Source organism: Colossoma macropomum, unplaced genomic scaffold (assembly GCF_904425465.1).
Source record: "Colossoma macropomum unplaced genomic scaffold, Colossoma_macropomum, whole genome shotgun sequence".
Lineage (NCBI taxonomy): Eukaryota > Metazoa > Chordata > Actinopteri > Characiformes > Serrasalmidae > Colossoma > Colossoma macropomum.
In genome coordinates, this window is record NW_023494791.1 from 48,792,938 (window position 1) to 48,816,349 (window position 23,412).

Sequence of the window (23,412 nt, forward strand, 5' to 3'; positions counted from 1 at the left end):
TATTTTATTATATAGTATTAATATAACAGATTTACTTGAAAGCTCAAAGTTAATAAAAATAATAATAAGAAGAAGAACACCAAAAAAAAGAAGAAGAAGAAAAACAATTTTCAACATTGCAGAGTGAAAATGATCATAACATCAACATCATCGACACTGCAGAGGGAAATACTACTATTACTAACATTATTACTACTATTATTACTATTATTAACCTTGAGCTTCAAATGAATCAGTTATATAAATACTTAATAAAACAACATCAACATCTGTAATACAGTATTATCATTAACACTATTAACAATAATATTCAATAATATTGCTAATATTAATATAATTATGACCCGTTACATAATACAATACATAATACTACTACTAATCAAAACAATAATAAAAAGAAGAACATTAACATTAAATGCCCCCAGTTTCCCCCTCTTACTCAAAACGTGCTCAATCAGTCAATCTGATCAATCTGATCAATCTGCTTCTTTAGTTTTAGCGCTGGAGCTGCAAGGCTAATGTAGCTAACCAGTAACAGAAGCTAATAAACTGTATTTATTCTTACAGAGTTTTAATTACACTGGCCTGAAAGAGAACCGCTCAAACTTTTCTCATTTCTAATCATTTTTATTGAATATTCAGCACTGAATCCAGACTAATTTCGCTCTCAACATGCAGTTGGTCAGTGTCTTCTGTGACATAATTTATCACGATAATGATATATATTGACACATTAGCCCTAATCTAATCCCTCACTGTCCCCTCTTTTTGGACCTGAAGCCTGTATGAACCTCATACCGCATTACTGAGCACTTCTGATTAAAAAAAAAACACACATTAATTTCTCCTGCAATCGTCTTTGTCAACAATCGTCTTTCGGTCTTGATGCCCCGCCCCTTACAGAAAAGTCACATGAATTTCTTTTGCCCACTTAACATGTTAAACATTCTTTGCACACTTCACATATGAAATCAGTGATTTTTCTAAAAGGGCCTTAAAAAATAAAGGACAATAAATATACACTCATGCTGAAACTGATATCTGATAACACATTCCAAAAAAATTTGGCACTGCGAGATTTAAGACCAGAAACAGTCTGACATGTTCCAAAGCATCTTAAGCTACGTTCACATTACAAGCCTCATTGCTCAAATCTGAATTTTCACAGTACACAGTATGTCACAATATTTATTTTTTCAGACATCTGATCAGTTGGAGCAGAGAAAAAGAAGAGCCAGTAGTGCTACTTTAAAAAATACTATCAAAAACCGTGAATACAGTGATTTTTATTCAGTATTTGGCACTAAATCAAGTTAAACGGCCAAAATCTTTTATTGAATATTTGGCACTAAATCCAGACTAATTTTGCTCTCTTATAATGAAACATGCAGTTTGTCAGTGTCTACGAGTACTGACGATATGTTCAGAAAAGCGTGACATAATTCATCACGATAACGACACATATATATATATATATATATATATATATATATATATATATAGTCATATCTCCCAGCTCTATACTAATCACTGCTTTCTGTTTTGATTAGCACACACTGTCCACCTTTGCTGGGCCTGAAGTCTGTATGAACATCACTGAGCACCTCTGTTTTTAAGAAAAAGACACGGTCATTTCTGCTGCAGTCGTCCGTGTGGACTGATGGAGGTAAGCCGTGGTATAGAGGGTACAGCCGCTGCGTGACTGAGCGTCTGGGCCAGACCGCCACTCTAATTAATATTTCAGCTGGGAGGAACCTCTGGATTCAAAACTAGGCCAACAGACGCCAAGAAACACAGACACGAGAGAAGAAGCCCTGCCACAAATTCAGACACACAGAGCACGTGGAGGAGCCCTGCTCCCCACACAGAAGGTGTGCTGGTTAAAGCTCCGGCACGCGGCCACGGATCAGTCCAACAACAGCGCTAACAAAAGCTAATTGAAGCTAAACAACACAGCCTCTCCAGCACAGCTCAGGGAGTCGGTAATGAGGCTTAAAGCCGCCATACGAGGCTTTAGTCCCGTAACACAGCCAGGCGGCTCAGTGTCTCACAGCTCTGAAGCTAAAAGCAGCCATTTCAATAACCTGACGGTGACACAGCAGGAGCAGGAGAGCAGATCTGGAGCTTTAAAGGCACATTTATGTTCAGATTTACATACAAACACAAGCACTCAAATGTGTGAATGTAATGAAAAGCTTCACGTTCTGCCTTTGTGGGCTTCGCTCTCTTCTGCACAGGAGTGCTGATCAGCCAAGATGTGTTTGGTGTCTGAATTTGCTTCTTTAGTTTTAGCACTGGAGCTACAAGGCTAATGTAGCCACTCAGATAATGAGTATATATCAAGTCAAGTCAGAGTTTATTTATGTAGCGCTTTTTACAACAGGTGTTGTAACAAAGCAGCTTTACAGAAAAATCTGGGTCTGAGCCCCCATGAGCGTCGCCAACGGCAACAGTGGCAAGAAAAACTCCCTAAGAGCAAGAAAAAGAAACACTGAGAGGAACCAAGACTCAGAAGGGGAACCCGTCCTCCTCTGGACCACACCGGATAGCAAACAGCATTAGAATAAAATATTACAATACAAAATGGGGAAAAACAGGTGGAGCAACGGTTAATTAGAGAGTTTGAGTTTATGCAGCAGCAGCAGGAGGGTCAGATCATGCAGGTGAGGTTTGCACAGTGTTGTACAGCATGAAGCGCAATGGCGGTCAAAACAGTCCAGAAGGCTGGCAAGCAGTGGGCAATCAAGGAAGAAGCAACAGCATCAGACGCACAGGATGGGCAGCTGTTCAACTCAGCAAAGTAAAGGAAAAGGAATGTATCACTCCGCTGGCCTGATAAGTTTAACATGGGGAGTCCAGGAGATGAAGCAGGATGCAAGTGTGAGCAGGTTTTATTTGAGCCCATGGCCTAAACAAAAGAAACGCGAACAGAACTAAGAGCAAACTAGAACTAGAACATAACAAAGCGACAACCAATCTATGAGCAATCCAGAACATGTTCACATTCACATTCAGATTCAGATTCACTTTCACATCACATTCACATTCAGATTCACTTTCACGTTCACATTCAGATTCACAATCAGATTTAGATTCACATTCAGATTCACTTTCACGTTCACATTCAGATTCACAATCAGATTCAGATTCACATTCAGATTCACATTCAGATTCACATTCAATGCTAAGCAAAGAGAGCTAAAACAAAGGGTATATATACAAACGCTCAAAACGAAAGATGAGAACAATGACGGGGTGGAGCTAAGGACAAGAAACAGGTGTGGCTGAACACGTGACAAAACGGGGAGGAGCAAAAACAACAACAAAAGCACTTGGACTAGAAAACAAAGGCACATCAGACGTAAACAAAAGCACACGACAGGAAAACAAGAAACCAAGGCTAAAACAGAGAAACACGAGGACAAGGCACGGCAGGGCGTTACAACGAGGTGGCCTAATTAGTGCCTAATTAGTTTTTAATCTCCTCAACAGATTTGAAATGCACACTTTTATTTGTTCATCCTGGTCCACCTTAAATGGTACAGCAGGTACATTCTGCCACCTGAGACGCCAGAACTTAACTGCTATTTAAAAATGACTAAAACAAATATTAAAAACATGGTGAAAATGGTGTCGCAAGATCAGTTACAGCTGCGCAAGTGGCTTTATTTATGATACGGCTTGTAAAGTTATTTACTAAACTAATTTAGAAAGGATGACACAGTCATTTGGACTGTGACAGGAAAACGAGAGATGAAAAGCGGCATCTTGTCTAACACTCTGTTTCCGTGTGGAGCTGTTCAGTCATCTATCATAGACTCACTTATCACACTGAGTTGGACGCACTGTTACCTATAATCCTCAACAACATTATGTTAGCATAGCTAAAAACATCTGAATCAACTTGAAGCCTGAAGTGTGTTTGTGCTTTAATCCATGTTCATAGATGACAGTGTGTTGTCCAGTGTCAGAAAGCACGTAATCAGGTCTGTTGGATGAGGTATTAGATGAGGATCATCTAATGTGTGCTGCGCTGGTGCGAGTGGATCAGACACAGCAGTGCTGCTGGAGTTTTTAAACACTGTGTCCACTCACTGTCCACTCTATTAGACACTCCTATCTGGTCAGTCCACCTTGTAGATGTAAAGTCAGAGACGATAGCTCATCTGCTGCTGCACAGTTTGTGTTGGTCATCCTCTAGTCCTTCATCAGTGGTCACAGGACGCTGCCCACAGGACGCTGTTGGCTGGATATTTTTGGTTGGTGGACTATTCTCAGTCCAGCAGCAAAACTGAGGTGTTTAAACCTCCAGCAGCAGTGCCGCTGTGTCTGATCCACTCAGACCAGCACAACACACACTAACACACCACCACCACATCAGTGTTACTGCAGTGCTGAGAATGATCCACCACCCAAATAGTACCTGCTCTGTGAGGGTCCATGGGGGTCCTGACCACTGAAGAACAGGGTAAAAGGGGGCTAACAAAGTATCAGAGAAACAGATGGACTACAGTCTGTAACTGTAGAACTACAAAGTGCACCTATATAGTAAGTGGAGCTGATAAAATGGACAATGAGTGTAGAAACAAGGAGGTGGTCAGAATGTTATGCCTGATCGGTGTACATAAATGCAGACGGTCAGAAGAGGTCAGAACACACCGTGTCCCTCACCTCTCATGTAGTGGCTGCAGCCTGAGGTCAGTTAGTGCAGTTCATTGTCAAGGAACAGCCAGTCTCTTGGGGTTAGCTATTGGCCATTAGCCCAGCATGGAGACTAGCCGGCTCTCCGTGTTCTCCACCTACGGCGCTCCTCGCTCGGCCAGCTGCTTCAGGAGACACCGCAGTCTCAGCCTACAAGCTGAGACGCTCTGCAGCATCTCAGCTAAAACTGAGTGAACGGCTGTAATATTTACCAAACTCCAGCAGCGTCTGACGCCGGAGATTAAAGCTCGAGTGTGAGAGACGCACAAACGAGACAAACGACTTTCAGACGGAAAACAACATTCAGGCTACAAGTTCTCTTCCTATTCGCCTGCTTTTGGTGTGAATTTTCCATTTCTCCTTAAATGGTGCAGCATTTACATTCTGGCACCCGAGACACCAGAACGTAACTTCTGCACCACTTAAGGTGGAACAGAAAATTCAAACAAAAAAGCTGACAATTAAGAAGCCGAGTTCAGCCTCGTATCAGCGCTGAGAGAAGCTGCTGTGGGCTTTACTCGGCTTTATCTCATTAGAGTCATAAAGCAATATTGACATCTGTATTTAGACACTATTTAGACAAAATGGCACTTTAATCCCTCATTTTCCACTCACAGTCCAATTTACTCATTTTTCCACTTTTCTTACCCCTTAAGTAAATCATTTTAACTGTAATATGAGAAATACAGCCTGTCATACAGCTGTAACCAGTCTAGCAGTGTCAGCAGCAAAATCATTGTATATCAGGCCTCGTCATTATTTTTTTCCTCTCAACTGTTTGTAATAATTAGTTTCTTTTCCAAAATAAAAGTCTGTCTGCATTTAAAATCTGCTTGAGGAGATTAAATCCTAGTTAGACCTTGTGTGCAGGACAGTGATCTGGGTGGTCGGAGGTGTATCAGCAGTGTCGTACACTAAACACCAAATTTAACCGCTTAATGTAGCTAACATGCGGCCTCAGCCTCAGATGCTCCGCCCACATGTACACACAGCGTCTGATCTCCATTCAAACCAAGCTAAACTGATTTCATCAGCTGTGCTCTGACAGAATATCCGCACGGCTGTGCACCGGTTTTAATCTGTCAGACGGAAACAAAACCTCTGCAGTCGCTCTGCGTGATGTGATGAGTATTTTGGAGCGACATATAAGCTACGTTCACATTACAAGCCTCGTTGCTCAAATCCGATCTCTCTGACAGGATGGTTCACACTCGTTTAGGTAAGTGATTCAAATCTGTCATTAATGTGACGAACCGGCGTCCTGAAATGACCCTCATGAGCTCATCCTACTCAGTAACGTCACGTGAATGAATCACGTTCATCATCAGCACAAACTAACGAGCAGAACGAGCTTCGCTGAGAAGATAATTAACTCTGATCAGCTCTCAGCTTCATTATTAGAGCGAGACGAAGGAGAAAAAGGTGAGATGAGCTGCTTTTCCACCGTTTACAGGCTTTAACTTCTGTTCGGCGCTGTTGCCATGGTAACGCTGAATGATGGCGCAGCGCAGTGGAAAAAAAGCACATGAATTCTGATCTGAGCATCACATTAAGGTCATATGGCCACGACTCGGATACGTATCCGATCTAAGACCACATATGAAAGTGACTCAGGTCGGATTTGAAAAGATCAGATTTGTGTCCACACAGCCCTGAAAACATCATATTAGGGCAGAAAATCAGATTTGTGCCACTTCAGCCTGGTAATGTGAACGTAGCCTTTGTCGCTAGACTGAAAAAAGTTTGTGAATTTCATGGAGTCACATGTTTAAAAGTTATTCAAGAGTTTTCTTTGAAGAGTTTAGTAGCTAGTAATTGAGACGTCCTTTGCTGGTGTGTAGCACTTTGTTTCCTATGTATTTATTTATTTATTTTTGTTGCAGTCCAGTTTTAAAACTCGCACGTTGCATTAAAATGTTGTTTATTTATTTTATTTCAGTGATGGGAGAAAAGCTTTCTGAGCCAAAGCTTTGGAAAACAATCTACTCTTGAAATACTGATAAACATCACACAGCTCTGACATCTGACATCTGCATCTTCCTGTCAACCTTCTCCCTGCTCTGCTCCTGTCCCCCCACACACACAGAGTTCGGACTCAAACACAGGTTCTTGACCCCCACTCATTCTAACTGCACTACTGTTTATAATTGCACTATTTATACCCACAGACCTTAATCTGTATGTGCCTTATATCACTTTAGTGTTCAGGACCTTTTTATATTTATATTATTTTTTATTATTCCATTTTTCTACAATCACTTTTGATTAGTGTTTAGTGTTTATTTAGTGTCTATTTAATTCACACATTTCCTGTTACTGTCTTTTAATGTTATTGCTACACCATGGGGTCAGAGAGTAACGCAGTTTCAATACTCTGTGTGTCCTGTACAGTTTGTAGTATTGACAATAAAGCTGACTTGACTTGACCTGAACGTAGGCGGTTCTTCACCACATTAAACTTCTTAGAGAGGTGGAGTCTGGGCACACACAGTTCAGATCTACAGTGTCTGCTGTAATAAATAATTATGGCTCTGCGTATTAAAGATGAAACCTGCACAGACGCAACCTGATTCCTCACGGCTGCAACACAGAGTAAAAACCAAACCCACGGTCAGCTGCTGCATTTGTGTCTGAGGGAAGATCTGCTGATGCACCGGTTCTCTACCAGCTCCTGCAGCACTGAAACCTCCATATGTCCCGTCCTTAGAGGTGAACTCCACTGATTTTTCAAAATGTCTGCATAATCAACTGGTTCAGATGTAAACAGAGTCGTTCAGAGAGGTTCAATGTGGTTCAGAGTGGTTTGGTGTGAAACGCTCTGTTCTAGATAAACTTACAGAGTCAGAACTGTTCACAGTGGTGGTGATAGGAACCAGACGTCCACCTCTAAAAGCTCCCTCACAGAAAGTTCCTACATGAAATGGTTATGAATTCACTGCCTGATGACTGAGACACTGTTTTATGATAGTTTAGAGAACTTAAACTCCATTCATGGTGGAGGGATACATGCAGGGCGCTGTGAGGCAAAATAGTCCCCAAAGAAAACTTATTATTTCAGATTTTCCACTATTTTCCATCATCAACATTCCATATAAACTCAGAAGACTCGTGTAGGTTCACTGGTGGTTCTGGATAGTAAATAAAATGTCCATATTTGTGTTGTAGTCATGGCGACCCCTGGTTCCTATCACCACCACTGTAAAGACATCTGAACCATTTCACACCAAACCACTCTGAATCTCTCTGTTTACATCTCACACACACACATTGGTGGAATTTCCCTTTAAATGAATTGTTCAATTAAAATCAAATCTTACAAGTCTATGTTTATCTCATGTTTAGCGTTTATCTATGCTATCTTTTTCCCTTGTGGTGATTTCCACAAACTACACTTCGATGCACAAGTTTGTGCGCCCCTGGTCACATTCCATGAGGATCAAGGGGGTAAATAAGTTACACTTCCTCTACAGAGACACACCTCTGCACAGTTTAATACACAAGTAGAGTTTATTCACTGAATTTAACATATTGGGAGAAAAATGAAACGTAAAACGTGGCCTGTGCAAAACTCATGGCACATTCTGAATTTTGTTTTATTTATTTCCAATATGATAAACTCAGCAAATAAAAAGAAATTGTGCACTAAAATATAAGCGTGTTCTCTGTAGACGAGGTGTTGACTTTCCTTCACTCAGAAAATAAACAAAACATCTGAACAGGGTGCTCAAACTTTTGCACTGTAAGTTCCACAGAGTGCTTCACATCTAAAAACCTTAAAATATAGCAGGTTTAGCACTTATTTAATGCCTTATTTGAATACGTGAATAAGTAAACAAATGCTACGATGAACTCGGATATCGTACACTTAAAAGACCCTCCCCTCCATGATGCACCCCCCAAAATCTGTTTCAGACCTGCAGGAAACACTGGAGTCCTGTAGATTTTCCCAGCTGAACTCATTAAAGCCCTTCAAGAGGTTAACATGGAGATTTCAGAGCAGGAAAGCACTAAAATGTGCAGGACAGGGCGATTTACTAAACGAGCTGGACGGAGAAACCCTGTATGAGTGTAACTGGATCATCCAAAAGTCTGTCGACTCGTTTCTCCTGAAATTAAGGTGTTAATAGTGAGTCTGTGCTGCAGGAACAGCCTCTACTCTTCTGGAAAGGCTTTACACTAGATGTTGAACATTGCTGTGAGGATTTGATTCAGCATTAGTGAGGTCAGGTACTGATGTCGGATGGTCAGTTCTGGATCACTCCAGCTCATCCCAAAGGTACTGGATGGAGCTCCATCACTCCAGAGAACAGTCCCAGTGCTGGGGGTTTTATACCCCTCTAGGCCATGCTTGGCTTTGGGCATGGAGACCTTAGGCTCATAAGCAGCTGCTCTTTCTAATGGTCAGTGCTTTTCTGTGGAGATTAAAGCTGTGTCAGCAGTGATGACCTTAAAGTAACCGAAATCACTAATTAGAAGGACTGTCTAGATACATATAGTGTATGTATGTACACATGCATGCATTAAGACCACCTCCTTGTATCTACACTTACTGTCCACTTTATCAGCTCCACTGACCATAGTCTCACTCTGTAGCTCTACAGTTACAGACCGTAGTCCATCTGTTTCTCTGCATACTCTGTTACCCTGTTCTTCAGTGGTCAGGACCCCCATGGACCCTCACAGAGCAGGTACTATTTGGGTGGTGGATCATTCTCAGCACTGCAGTAACACTGATGTGGTGGTGGTGTGTTGCGCTGGTGCGAGTGGATCAGACACAGCAGAGTGAAACTACATGGTCAGTGGAGCTGATGAAGTGGACAGTGAGTGGAGACACAAGGAGGTGGTTTTAATGCTGTGTATGTACTGCATGCATATGTGCGCACATGGCCTCTCGGTCCGCCTCAGCGCGCAGGAACAACAAACCCGCCCGTCTCGAGCTCCGTGCGCGGAGCTGAAGGACGGCGCTGTGCTGAACCGAGGATGCGCTGCACTCACCCTGCAGCTGGGCTCCATGTCCGCGCGCCTCTTCCTCCTCCTCCTCTTCCCCTTCATCCTCATCCTCCTCGTGCTCCGCGCTCCTCTCCGTGATGACGTATCTGGTGGGGAACTCCCCCCCGGTTCTGTCCGTCCACCAGCCGCCGGCCCCGGACGCCACGGGCACGCGCGCGCGCCTGCGCTCGGCCTCCGCGCCGTCAGAGGCGTCCATGGGGCAAATCCATGCGGGTCGGAGGGGTAAGAGGGGCAGACCGGCTCCACCGTTACCCCCGGGGCGCGCGCGGCCCCGTGCCGCAGAGGCCGCAGAGGCTCGCGCTCGCGCTCCGTGCTGAACGTGCAGCACTTTCAGCGACGACCAGCACGCGCACGCGCACTGCGAAGCGATTCAATAGTGCGTGCGCGCGCTCGCTTGCGTTGGAAGGGCGGAGCTCGACCAGCGATCTGTAATTTGATAGGAGGAGCCGAGCGTCAGTCAAAATCTCTCTCTCTCACACACACACACACACGCACACACACACCACCCTCCTTTATAACCGCCTCAGGGAGGGGTGAAATACATCATAACGCCCCAAAGAAAAATAAACTACACATGACTGCAAAATCATAATGTATCATAAAATAAAATCTACTTGTATTTTGAAAAGTACATTTCCAGGTGACGCAGAGCGGCAAATACAAATGGGTCATTGTCCGTTTGGAGCGGGAATTCGGGTGGATACATTTTAAAAAATCTGTTTCTTTAATCTCAAAACTAAATAATCTTAATATGTCCATCAACATCTCCTATTATCATATATTCAGACTGGAGAGCTTAATTCCAAACATATTCACTGGTGTTGTATGAATGTGGTGTAACTCCAGTGACATTCTGGGTAAAACTGAGGATTTTGTAAATTGGCGGACTCGTTGTTGGTCAGGTGACCTTGTGTATTTAAAATTTTAATTACCCAGCTATAAGAGCACAAAACACCAATGACACATAGGAGTTTTGTGCTGCCTGAAAAAAACAAAATGATTAATAAATTAATGAAATATAGTGAGAAGTGTGACTCGCCTTCTCAGGCCTTGAGACTCTTCCTCTCTGATGAGCCTCGACCCAAAGAGAGTTTAATGGAGCTGAAAATACTGTGTAATGTAAAATAAGAGTCCTGATAAAACTGACCAAAATCTCTGTGGAATTTTTTAAATAAAATACACATTTTTAAATGTAGTATAACGTTTATGATATTAAAAGTAATCATGAATCTGTAAAATACAAATTCCTCAGTTAAACCTCTTAAAAATATTGTTTTATATTAAAAATTGTTTCTCAAATGTTGAAAATTGTTTTTGTGAGGAGCTGTTTTACAGATGTGGAGCGACTGTGAAACATGATAAAAAAAAAGAAAAATCAGAGAATCATAAAGGAAAAGTGTTATTTAATCTCAGGTCGACTGTGTAAATGTACACACTGACTTTTGGAGCTGTGGCTCATATTTTAAGCATCTTTTTAAGCCCTGCAGTTTCCCACTCCAAACGGAGAAAGACTCATTTGATTTGACAATTAATATTGTTCTGACAGCAGCGATGTATATATATATATATGTATGCACATATACATATATATATTATTTGAAAATACCTGTTGTCCTTCACATTGTGTGTAAATTTCATGATAATTGGGCCAAAAGAAAAGACCAAAAATTACTTAGAAAAGTCTGGTTCCATTGACTTACATTAAAAGTAAAATATGTTTTTTTCTTCTCCTGTAAAGTTACCATTTTAGAGACACGAGGTTTTCTTCCGACAACAATGATATATATATATATACATATATATATATATATATATATATATATATATACATATATATATATATATATATACATATATATATAACGTTAATTTGACCTTCAGTTTCAAATATTTAGGTCTCTTCCTATTCAACTACACAGGAACTTTGTATTGCAGGAAATAACTGCCCGGTGGCCTCTGAGTGAACAGACTTACATAAAAGGGTTTGTCTTACTGAAACTAGCATACAACCAGCTGGAAATAGGGAATAGGGCCCAGGGAGTAAGGATTAAGGGCACAGGGAGCAGGGAACAGGACACAGGGAATAAGGTGCAGGGAGCAGGGAATATGGCACAGGGAGTAGGGATCAGGGGAGTAAGGATTAGGGCACAGGGAGCAGGGAACAGGACACAGGGAATAAGGTGCAGGGAGCAGGGAATATGGCACAGGGAGTAGGGATCAGGGGAGTAAGGATTAGGGCACAGGGAGCAGGGAACAGGACACAGGGATTAGGGAATAGGGTGCAGGGAGTAGGGATTAGGGCATGGGGAGTAGGGATTAGGGCATGGGGAGTAGGTAATAGGGAATAGTTAATAGGACAAAGGGAGTAGGGATTAGGCATGGGGAGTAGGGAATAGGGTCCTGGGAGTAGGGATTAGGGCATGGGGAGTAGGGAATAGTGCACAGGGAGTAGGGATCAGGGCATGGGCAGTAAGGATTAGGGCATAGGGAATAGGTAATAGGGCAAAGGGAGTAGGGATCAGGGCATGGGGAGTAGGGAATAGCGTGCAGGGAGTAGGGATTAGGGCATGGGGAGCAGCAAATAGGGCATGGGGAATAGAGGACAGGGCACAGGGCGTAGGGATTAGGGTGCAGGGAGTAGGGATTAGAGCATGGGGAGCAGCGAATAGGGCATGGGAAGCAGGGAATAGGACATAGGCAATAGGGCACAGGGAGTAGGGATTAGAGCATGGGGAATAGGGAGTAGGGCATAGGGAATAGGGCACAGGGAGTAGGGATTAGGGCATGGGGAATAGGGAGTAGGACATGGGGAGTAGGGAGTAGAGCATAGGGAATAGGGCACAGGGAGTAGGGATTAGAGCATGGGGAATAGGGAGTAGGACATGGGGAGTAGGGAGTAGGGCATAGGGAATAGGGCACAGGGAGTAGGGAGTAGGGAACAGGGCATGGGGAACAGGGAACAGGGCACAGGGACTAGGGAGTAGGGAATAGGGCACAGACACAAATAATGACTCACCATGAATATGCACAAATAACTTTAGTGCTTTTTCAAATAAGTTCCTTTATTTTTCTGTTGACAGAAATAATCCAAAACAAATAAATAAACAGACATAAATTAATCAAATTAAGGTAAATGTCATGCATAATTCCCTGAAATAAAAATAACATTTTTTGAGTGTGAAGAGTAAAAAACAAAGGAACAGATGAACAAACAGAACCACTGATCCATCTGGTTCATCACCACGCTGTGGGAGAGGCTGAGTGAACCGTGTGTGTGTGTGTGTGTGTGTGTGTGTGTGCTGAATGACCCCTGAAGTAGATTTGTAAGACTTACATGATCTCAAACATTTTAAAAACTTGTTTTTTAATCTTCCTCACCAAACATGACGTTATGATACACTGTTTAAAGCTACAATCAGTAAGTTTTTAGAGCTAAATAAGCAATATTTCCCCATTTACTCATAAACATATCAATAAAACACTGCAGACCACAATCAACTGCAGAATTAATCAGCGTTTACCCAACAGAGAACATCATACGGCGACAGTCTGAAATAACAGGATCCACTGCTCAAAGGTACTGATTGTAACTTTAGTATTAATACGCCTCACATCTGATCTCAGAGCAGCTGAAACACAAAGTGGATCCGAGCCAGTCGTTTACGTGCATCTCAGCACTCCTCCAAAACTGTAACCTTACAGGAGAAGAGATCAGAGTTACTGACTTTTAATGGACGTTAAAGTAATGAAGTTTTATTCTTAGCAATGCTGACCGTCTCTATTCTTCCATAATGCTACATTATTTTGATCATTTCTGTTAAGGAGGCACATGTGGCTGCAGATATTAATGTTTTTATTAATATAACATAACTGTAACATCTCACAGTAGTTTTACTTTTCATACTCAAATACATTTCAAATACTTTAGTACTTTAATTTCAGAAGAAATATAAATATTTTGCTTCATTTATATTATACCAAAAATATTTCTAACATATATATCAACATGAAACTATTTAAGGCGCGAAAAGTTCTGTCGTCTGTAGAACTTTCTGATACTGTGTTATTTATTTCATTATTTATTGGCTGTTTTTGGTGTGTAATTGATTGGCTTTTAGTTTTAAATGAGGCTTTTTGGCCTTTTCAGTCACCATTTCTGCAAATACTGCAGGTGCAGATCTGATATAAGACGCTCCACTAGCATAACCGAGAAAATAAAAAAAAGTTTCCAAAACTGTAGTTCTCTGAATTACAGAGAAAAGGGGGCACCTAACAACCACCTGGAAGACCTGGTAGACGCCAAAACTGCCCCCATCAGACAAACAGCACTTACAGTGTAAAATCTAATTCACACCGTTTCCCACTGACTCCAGATTCGATAGTCGATGAGCCAAAAGATGTTTCTTTAGTGTTAAACTGCCACAAACGTTGCTAAACAAACACTAGAAGTCAATAGTCACCCAAATCTTTTCTGTAAGTACATCCCCAAACACGTCTCTCGACCGGCTCAAACCGCATCCAGGTCTTCATTTAGGTTGTGCAGACACAAAACTGAACATCTGAGATGTGGAGTAAGGTTTTACGGACTGATGAGACTGAGGCCGTGTTCAGACTGCCAGCCCAAATCTGATTTTTGTCATATTCAGATTGTATCCAGATTCATTTTTAATAGTCTGGATGGGAAAAAAAACCCACATGAAATCTGAATTTGGCAAATCAGTTCCAAACCACATTTGGAGGAGGTTTGAAATGCGACTCCAATCAGATTTTTACAGATGCGTCTCAGTCTGGACGCTCAAATCGTATTTCAAAGTGTTTTTTCCGTCACTCGCAACACGACAAACAGCGACGATGTCAAATCCAGAGTGATGGAGTGCTGGGATTCAAGAGGAGCTCCAAAGAATAATGGTGATGAAGAGAGTTCTGAAGAGTCTGGAGGGGAGATGATGCTCCTCCATCTCTCCTGCATCCACGCTTCAAATCCGCATCACCAGCGTAGCTACATAGTTACTGACGCCTACGTCGTTACCACGGCAACCCATGTAGATAGACTGGTGATGTCTGGACACAAAATCTGATCTGATCACTTGTAAATAACAGTGGACAGTTGCTGAAGCCTCTGTGTGATTTTCTGATGATGTTTTCTGCTTTTTTTTCTGACACTGAAAAACATATTTAATGGCTGTTTGACTGAAAAGGTATATATACTTGGCTGTGACATCATTTCAAAACTTGATGAACGGACCAATAGAAATGCTCCAAAATCACCTGCAATAAATCATCTTTACAGTAACCTACGATGAAAGTAAAGAACGTTTTTGCGCTCTCCTGTAAACGCACTGTTTTGGAGATACATTTTTCTCTGGACAGCGACAACATATCTATCTACACTCTTAAAAAGATGGTTCTTCCAGGGTTCTTTAGTAAAGACAAAGGTTCTATGTAGAACCTCGGACACTCAAAGAGCCTTTTACATGCTTAAATGGTTCTCTGCATGGTGAAATGGCTCGATTGGTTGTTACAATGTGAAGCTTGTACACACTTAAAAAAGATGGTTCTTCAAGGGTTCTTTAGTAAAGCAAAATAGTTCTATATAGAACCATGAACACTATTTGCATGATTAAAGGGTTCTTTCCATGGTGAAAGGGTACTTCAAAATGATGGAGAGTGTGCTGGTGCAAGCTTGACATCATAACAGTAGAAGAACCCTTTTTGGTGGTATATAGAACCATTTTCAAAACAGAACCATCTACAGCACATTCTCCATCGGTCTAAATAACCCTTTCACAATGCAAAGAACCCTTTAATCATACAAAGAGTTCTCTGAATGTTCATGGTTCTGTATGGAACAAATTTCTTTACTAAAGAACCCATGAGGAACCATCATTTTTAATAGTGTATACAATAGAAGAACCCTTCTTGGTGCTATAGTGAACCATTTTCAAACACAGTCTGAAGAACCATTTCACTGTGCAAGCATAAGCACATTTAATATATATATATATATATATATATATCTCACACATATAGAAGGTTTTATTGGTTTCACAGCAGGACTATTTTGTGTCTGTTGAAGCCGCTGGTTTCTTTCTCTATTGACTGACTGATTAATTGATTAATTGATAATCGCTGCGCTCTGTTCAGCTGCTCTGAGATCAGATTAAGTCTGTTAATGAAAAGCTCCTTTTCCGCTCAGAGTCGATTAGAACAGATTCTGATCATATCAGCTGCTTTAGGATCGAAATCAAAACTCTAATTCTTTTCTTTACCCCCCCACCACCCCACCCACCCCAAAGATAGCAGTTAGCATTTTCAGCCGCTAGCACAGACGCACTCCGCTATTCAGAACCATAAAAACAACAAAATACAATGTGCATAATTGAAAACATCATGATATGTAAACAGCAAAGATATATTTCATATTTCACTTCTGATCCCCCCCTCAGTGGCCCAGAACAGCTGGGTTTAATATTAAAACCATTTACAGTGTGCAGAGAGACTCTATAGGCAACAGCAGGGGGCCACGCACACGCACGGGTCAAAAGGTCAAAAGGTCAGGCGGCTCACCGGAAGCAAATCAAGTGTCAGAAAGTGAATATTGTATAAAAATATACAGTGGTGATATTTCTCTTCTTCATAAACATTTAAACCCTCAAAAAACAGCTTTTAATCTTTTTCTTTTTTTGCACAAATTCTGCTATTTGTGTGTGCATATATGTGTGTGTGTGTGTGTGTGTGTGTGTATGTGTGTATATATGTGTGTGTGTGTGTGTGTGTGTGTGTGTATGTGTGTATATATGTGTGTGTGTGTGTGTGTGTGTGTGTGTGTGTGTGAAGGTAAAGGAAAGATTTATGGTTAACACTCACTCTGTTTCCCCACACACACACACACACACACACACACAGAAGGAAAGGAGGAGGAGAGGAGGAGAGGAGAGGAGGAGAGGAGTGAACGGCTGGAGATCTGTACAAAGAGTGGTGAGATTTTAGTGATTTTAGAGCTTTAGAACGTTTAAAATCCAACAAATATCAACGTTTTCTCTGTTCTACACGTCACTGTCGGTCAGCGCTCAGTTCGTACAGCTACACAGACATTTCTAAAGGCCTTTAAACGGCCTCGTCTTTCATAAAGGCCGCTTTATACCAGCTTTGATGTCGACACCCTCGCCAGATATCAGCGTGACGTCCCTGTGACGTGCACTCTTAGAAGAGATGGTTCTTCAGGGTTCTTTAGTAAAGAAAATTGGTTCTATATAGAACCATGAACACTCAAAGAACCCTTTGCATAATTAAACGGTTCTGCACATGGTGAAAGGGTTCTTCAGGTTGATGGAGAATGTACTGTATATGGTTGTATGTAGAACCAAAAAGTGTTCTGCTATTGTTACAATGTCAAGCTTGTAACAGTAGAAGAACAATTTTTTGTGCTATAAGAAGCCGTTTCAAAAAAGGTTCTATATAGAACCATATACAGCACATTTTACATCAATCTGACCATGCAATGAACTATTTAGGCATGCAAAGCATTCATGGTTCTATATAGATCCACTTTCTTTACCAAAGGACCCCTGAAGAACCACCTTTTTAAGAGCGAACGCTGAGAAAGTGTCTAAAATCAGAAGTCACTGGCCGTTGTTTTCACCCACAGCTCTGACGCTCACTGATTTCATTATTGGTGTATCTGTAAAATCAAAATCACGTCTGGTGTAAATTTGTAGTTTTAACAGCTTGAAAAATGCCAGGAAACATCACTGTATCTGAAAAAAGGCCACATTTTGTTCATTTCATATTTTGTTCTTTTCAATTGTTGTGATTTGATGATTTGAACACTAATGTAGCTATTGTAGCAATTTATATATATATATGTATATACATATGATTCTTGTTTTACTTGTGATTATTTTATTATTATTTCAGTCAGTCAGTTTATCCTCCTTTTATTTTATTTATCCTCTTTTGATTTTATTAGCTTTTATATTTCAGTTACACTTTATTGTTTCATATTTTCTTCTTTTATGTATTTTTTCGTATTATTAATGAGTCATTTTTATTATTAAATTTACTTTTATTGTTTGGTAAGTTTTTACACACTATCAGTCCCTTTTTCTGTATCAACTCAGCAACATTGTAAATGAGGGTCACCCTCAATGTTCTCTGAGGTTAAAGAAAGGTTGATTCGTTGATTGATTGAGTTTAAGCTCTGGCCAGCAGGGGGAGCAGCTCAACTACAAACTCTGCGTATGAGCCGCTGAATAGCTTTTGTTTTATTGGCTCACTGTGAAAACATCTGTGCTTCATGTAATTATATGAACATCAGGGCAAATTGGGGCGTGTCTATTGCAAATGATATGTAAATAAGGTACTCATGCGCCGGCGCTTGTTTCAGGAAGCACAACTTTGACAAATAAAGGCCAGAATTGACTGACACACACGTCATGTGCCACCTATGACGACTGACATCTGGTGGAATAAGTGTTTATGATTACTTATTGTTATGAAGGCCTTATGCAGGTGTCATGCAGACTTATGAACGCTGGCCTGCAGTGGAGTGTTACACATTTTTCCCTCCAAAAGTGCTTTTAAACAGTGTTTTTATCCGTCTGCTGAAACATAAAAGCCACTGTGAGTCAGTAAGAGAGGTCAAACCATAAAACCACACTTATACAAACATTAACAAGGCATTGGGGGTGTGTGTGACGTGAACGTTCTATGATTATCTAGTACAATATGAATGATAAATTAACACAACAAACCAGCCACTGAAGAAGAAACCTGTGTGTGCATGTGTTGGAGTGCAGGCTGTGTTTTAGAGGAGGGAGTGAGTGTAATTTCTCTATAAATCAGGGGTCTCAAAATCACAAATACACAATTTTCCTTTAATACAGCCCGAAAATGACTTTATTTCATTTCCATCTGATGGTAGATCTGCTTCACCCGTCTGGCTCCCCAACACGAGCTCGATAAAATCAGCTCAGACTGATGATCAGGAAGTGTAAAGCAGAAACAGAGCGCCGCACGCTCAGGCGCAAACCTGACGCAGCAGGAGCGCCGCACGCCGACTGTAATTTAGCCACAGCTAACTCTGATAATGATCTAATTTAGAGCGACAGTCAGTTAAATCTGCCCTCATGGATTCATTCAGGACTCAGTGTGAGATTCACAGTTAGGAAATGAATAAAAATATCAAACTAATCCAGTGAGAACGCAGATTCAAACGATCTCCACTCGCGTTTATAATGCTTACAAGATAAGAGTCCTATATAATTCTACTGTTAAAGATGTTTATTTGATGTAATTGAACATAAATATCTATTAAACGCTTTGTTTATTTATGTTACTACTGATAATAATAATAATAATAATAGTAATAATAACAATCATTACTATTATTATTAGTAGTAGTAGTAGTAGTAGTAAAAGTAGTAGTTGTGGATGCTGCATTGTTCCAAACGGCACCGCCTTTTGGACAAGACCACCTGGCTAGTGGCCCCCCGGGTGATTTGAGTTTGAGACCCCAGCTCTATAGGAAATGAAGGCTCAGATAAGACTCACCCAGACACAACTGACTGTGAATGTAAACATATTTTAAAAGTCATGTTTTCACTGAAGTGTGTTTTCCTGCCTTTTTCTGCTGTAGCTGTTTACTGACCTCTAGTGGACGAATGCAGTAATCACAGCTGCTCCAGCCCATACAGAGTCAGCATGGTGTAAAATTGTAATAAACACACTGCAGGACACCAGACACCCCCGCCAACCCCACCACCCCACCCCCGACACACACACACAAACACTCACTCACTCGGGTACGTTAAGAGTGGACGTTCCACAGGATGACCGACCACACAGAAGGTCAGAGGTCACTTCCTGCTCTTTGGTTTTTGGCTCTCGGCTACTTCTCTTTCTCGTTGGCTAATCAAAGCGTCTAAAATATCTGACTAAATAACTCGAGGTGTGAAAATGCATCAGTGCGTTATGACGCACTCATCTGCATCAACTGCAACTGCACACATTTTGCCAAAATAAAAGTCCCAGGCTTTTCTCTGTGTGAAAAATAAAAAAAGTCACATTTATATTTTCAGTGTATTTTTTTTAAAATAGCCAAATTGTAACAAAGTGAACCAGCTGAATCAAATCATTATTGAATCATATTGTAATTAAACTGAATCTTTGTGAGGTCAGAGATTTATACCTGTACAATATAACCAATTAATGCTACAGTGATGAAAACCCCAGTTGGCAACGAATAGGCACAAAGTTTCTATCATATATATATGAATTTATATATTTATATATATATATATATACACAATGGAGTCCAAAGGTTTGAGAGCGCTGGTGAAAATGCTTCTATTTTGCATTCTTATGTAACTGAACACAAACGTTTTCATTACAAATTATATTATGAGCATTAAAAGTGTAATCTTTGAAATTTTAATATGAATTTCAGAATTTCTTCATATTTGGTGGTGCGTCCATCATTGTCTTGAGCTGTATGGACTCCACACTTTTGTGTAAAAGTCTACTCAGCAGATCAGACCCACCTGAGAGTCTGAACACGAGCTTCACTGGAAGGAATAAGACTAAACAAAACTGACCTTTTTAAGGTCAAAGTCTAAAAATTTGCATATATTTGAAAAGTCATGTAAAATCATGAATATTTCTTATTGTCAAAAAATTTGCTTTACATTTTTCAAAATTCTAAAACTGTTGTTTATCTCAGATGTTTACGAAGCCCTGCTGGTGACATCTCATATAAACAAAAATAAGTCATCTTACTAAGTCGTGGCCACGCATTAGGATCTCATTCCCACGCCTTACTAAGTCGTGGCCACGCATTAGGATCTCATTCCCACGCCTTACTAAGTCGTGGCCACTCATTATTTTTATTTATACAGGATGTCACCAGCGGGGCTCCCTACGTGTTGAATGTGGACCCCACTGTATATAAATATAAACGTGTATGTAAATAAAATGTATAATTAAAGGAGGCAGCATGTTCACACTGTAATAAGGGTGATATCAGAAATTGTGAGTTAATAAAGGAAAATAAAAACGACCCAAGTTGTTTTGTTTTGGTAAAGGACCTCTCTGTGACCCTTCCCTGCATTCCTCCTTCATTCCCTCCTTCCGTCTGCTCTGTCTATCCCGTGCCCGAGCTCAGAAAGGGGGGGTACTGCGGGAGAGATAATGCACGGCTGCAAAATAATGCACAAAAATCTACAGAAAACATGAGCACACTTCATATCATACAGCGTAAAACCATACACAGCTGATCCGTCACAGAGGAAATGCAGCGTTTGAGAAACGTCTCCGAGTGTTTGTGGTTTTCTCCTGTTCTCTTCTCCTCCGTCTCCTCTCTTCCTCCGCCGAGTGTGTGATCCGATTCTCCCCGGGCCGCCGCTGTGGCCTGCGTGTGTGTGTGTGTGTGTGTGCGCTGTAAGCTTGTGAGTTCAAGCAAACGAAGCAAACGAAAAAGAAACGACGTTATGCGTCCACCCGAATGTCACTCGATAACAGATTTCAGTAATTATTATATATTTCTTCTTTTTTTCATTTTTCTGATGAAATAGTATTCTTATCCATTTACGTAGGTCAGAAAATAGTTCTTTGCTTGCTCTTTTTGTAGTTTTTTGTCGTCTATTTTTTTCCCAAAATACTTCGTTAGAAAAGAGTCGTTCTCAGCAGGTTGGTGAGAAAAATAGAGATTGTGAAAAGCTCAGGCTGCGCTCGGTGTGTCCCGTCCGCACGCGCCGCCGAAACGGCGGAAAAGAGAGAACGAGAGAGAAGCTGGACGCTTTCTGAAGGGACGAGAGCTCCTCTTCTCTTCACTAACCTGCTCCTTTCCACAGAGCAGAACTCCAGTCCAGTCCGGTCTGATCCAGTCCAGTCTAGTCTAGTCTAGTTCATCCTAGAGTTTGGCTCCGTCCAGTCTGGTCTGATCCAGTCCAGTCCAGTATAGTCTTGTTTATGCTGGTTCGGTCCAGTCCGATCGAGTGTGGCTCAGTCCAGTCCAGATCGATTCAATCCAGTCCAGTTCGGTCTGGCTTGATCCAGATCCCTCAAATCCAGTTTAGTGCAGTCCACCTGACACAGTCCAGTCCAGTCCACCCTGGTCTACTCCAGTCCTGTTAGGTCTAGTTGGGTTCATGCCAGTTCAGTCCAACTGAATCTGGCTCAGTCCAGTCTGACTTGCCCTAGTCTAGTCCATTCTGTTAAATTAAGCTTAGTCCAATCCGGTTTAGTCCAGTCCGTCTTTAATCCAGTCCAGTCCGATTGAGTCTAATGCATCAATGCTTGATCCGGTCCCGTTCAGTTCTGCCCAGTCCAGTCCAACTTGATCCACTCCAGTCTGGTTCAGTCCATCCAGTCCAGTCTGGCTTGATCCAGTCCAGTCCAGTCCAGTTCAGTCCGGTCTGGTCCAGCAGAATCTGTTCAAATCTCTGACAGACACTTCCGTCTTTGCTGCTTTATCTCTCCTCCTCTTTCGCTCCCTCTGTCTGTTCTTTCTTCCTGTTTCACTCCATCCCTCCTTTCTTTCCTTCTCTCTTGACCCTGTAACCTCTCTTCATCCCTCTCTCTCTCTCTCTCTCCCTCTCTCCTTCTCTCCCTCCCTCTTCAGAAGCCCTGTATGTGACAGTAGGCCTCCAGGCTGGAGAAGAGGATGTAGAGGAACCACAGGCTGAGGAAGAAGAGGGTGGTGAAGATGCGATGGCTGCGGGGGCCGCCCAGCTCCCCGCCGATGTGCGCCCGCCGCCGGTACAGCAACACACTCACCGCCAGGAAGGCAAAGATGGTGAAGAGTGTGACGGAGAAGGCCAGGGAGCCGGCCGGAACCTCGAACGCTCGGCCCTGCATGTGCCAGTAGATGGCAGCCACGGACCAGGCCACGCCGATGCCCAGGAAAACGTTAACGGCGTTGCTACCGGTTACGTTACCAATGGAGGCGTCCGCGTACGTGTCCTGGACGGCCGCGACTTTACTGGCAAAGGTGTCTGAAAGAGAGAGAGAGCGAGAGAGAGAGAGTCAGAAATAATAGTGGAACAGCCGAAACAAGTCTGCTTCTTTAGCTTTGGCACTGGAGCTACGAGGCTAATAGAGCTAACAAATAATGGAAGCCTATAGCCCACCAATTAGCATTCTGCGTGCCATACTGACACATTTGGGTAGAAACTTCCACTCAAGCCTGATTTTGTCTGTTTCTTTGTCAATTTTTTTGAAATGATCATTGAACATGATGTTTTATTTTAGCATGTAGCCAAAGTCCTTATAGAAAAGTCTGTCCACTCGGCGGCCATCGTGGCAAAAATCACACAAAACTACATTCCTCTCTCTTTGAATGAGGACATATTTACTAGCACTGGAGCTACGAGGCTAATGGAGCTAACAAATTCTGGAAGCTTATAGCCCACCAATTAGCATAGTGAATGCCATACTGACGCTTTAAAGCCGATTTTGTCTGTTGCTTAGTCAATGTTTGGAAATAAAAATTGAACATAATATTTTTTATGTGTTTATATTTTAGCATTTAGCCAAAGTCCTTATAGGAAAGTCTGTGAACAGGGACCTAAATACTCGACACTGACGGTCAAATAAACGTTTCAAGAACATATTTCAAATCACTGATAAAATCTGGCAAAAACATTATAAATAGCTCGTATCGTTTGGCTCAATAACGCACAAAAAACATGTATTTTGGGCTGT

The 23,412-nt window shown here is 41.6% G+C and overlaps 1 protein-coding gene across 4 annotated transcripts in view; it reads right to left on the reverse strand.

Moving 5' to 3' along the window:
* Positions 1 to 19,834: 19,834 nt before the first annotated feature.
* The window catches only part of slc8a3 (solute carrier family 8 member 3), a 97,104-nt gene continuing 93,526 nt past the window's right edge, over positions 19,835 to 23,412 (reverse strand). For all 4 annotated transcript variants that reach the window (XM_036575242.1, XM_036575244.1, XM_036575243.1 and 1 more), the window contains one exon: positions 19,835 to 22,703. In XM_036575242.1, coding sequence (XP_036431135.1) covers positions 22,327 to 22,703 — 377 coding nt within the window. In that variant the 3' untranslated portion in view covers positions 19,835 to 22,326. The remainder of the gene's footprint in view (positions 22,704 to 23,412) is intronic.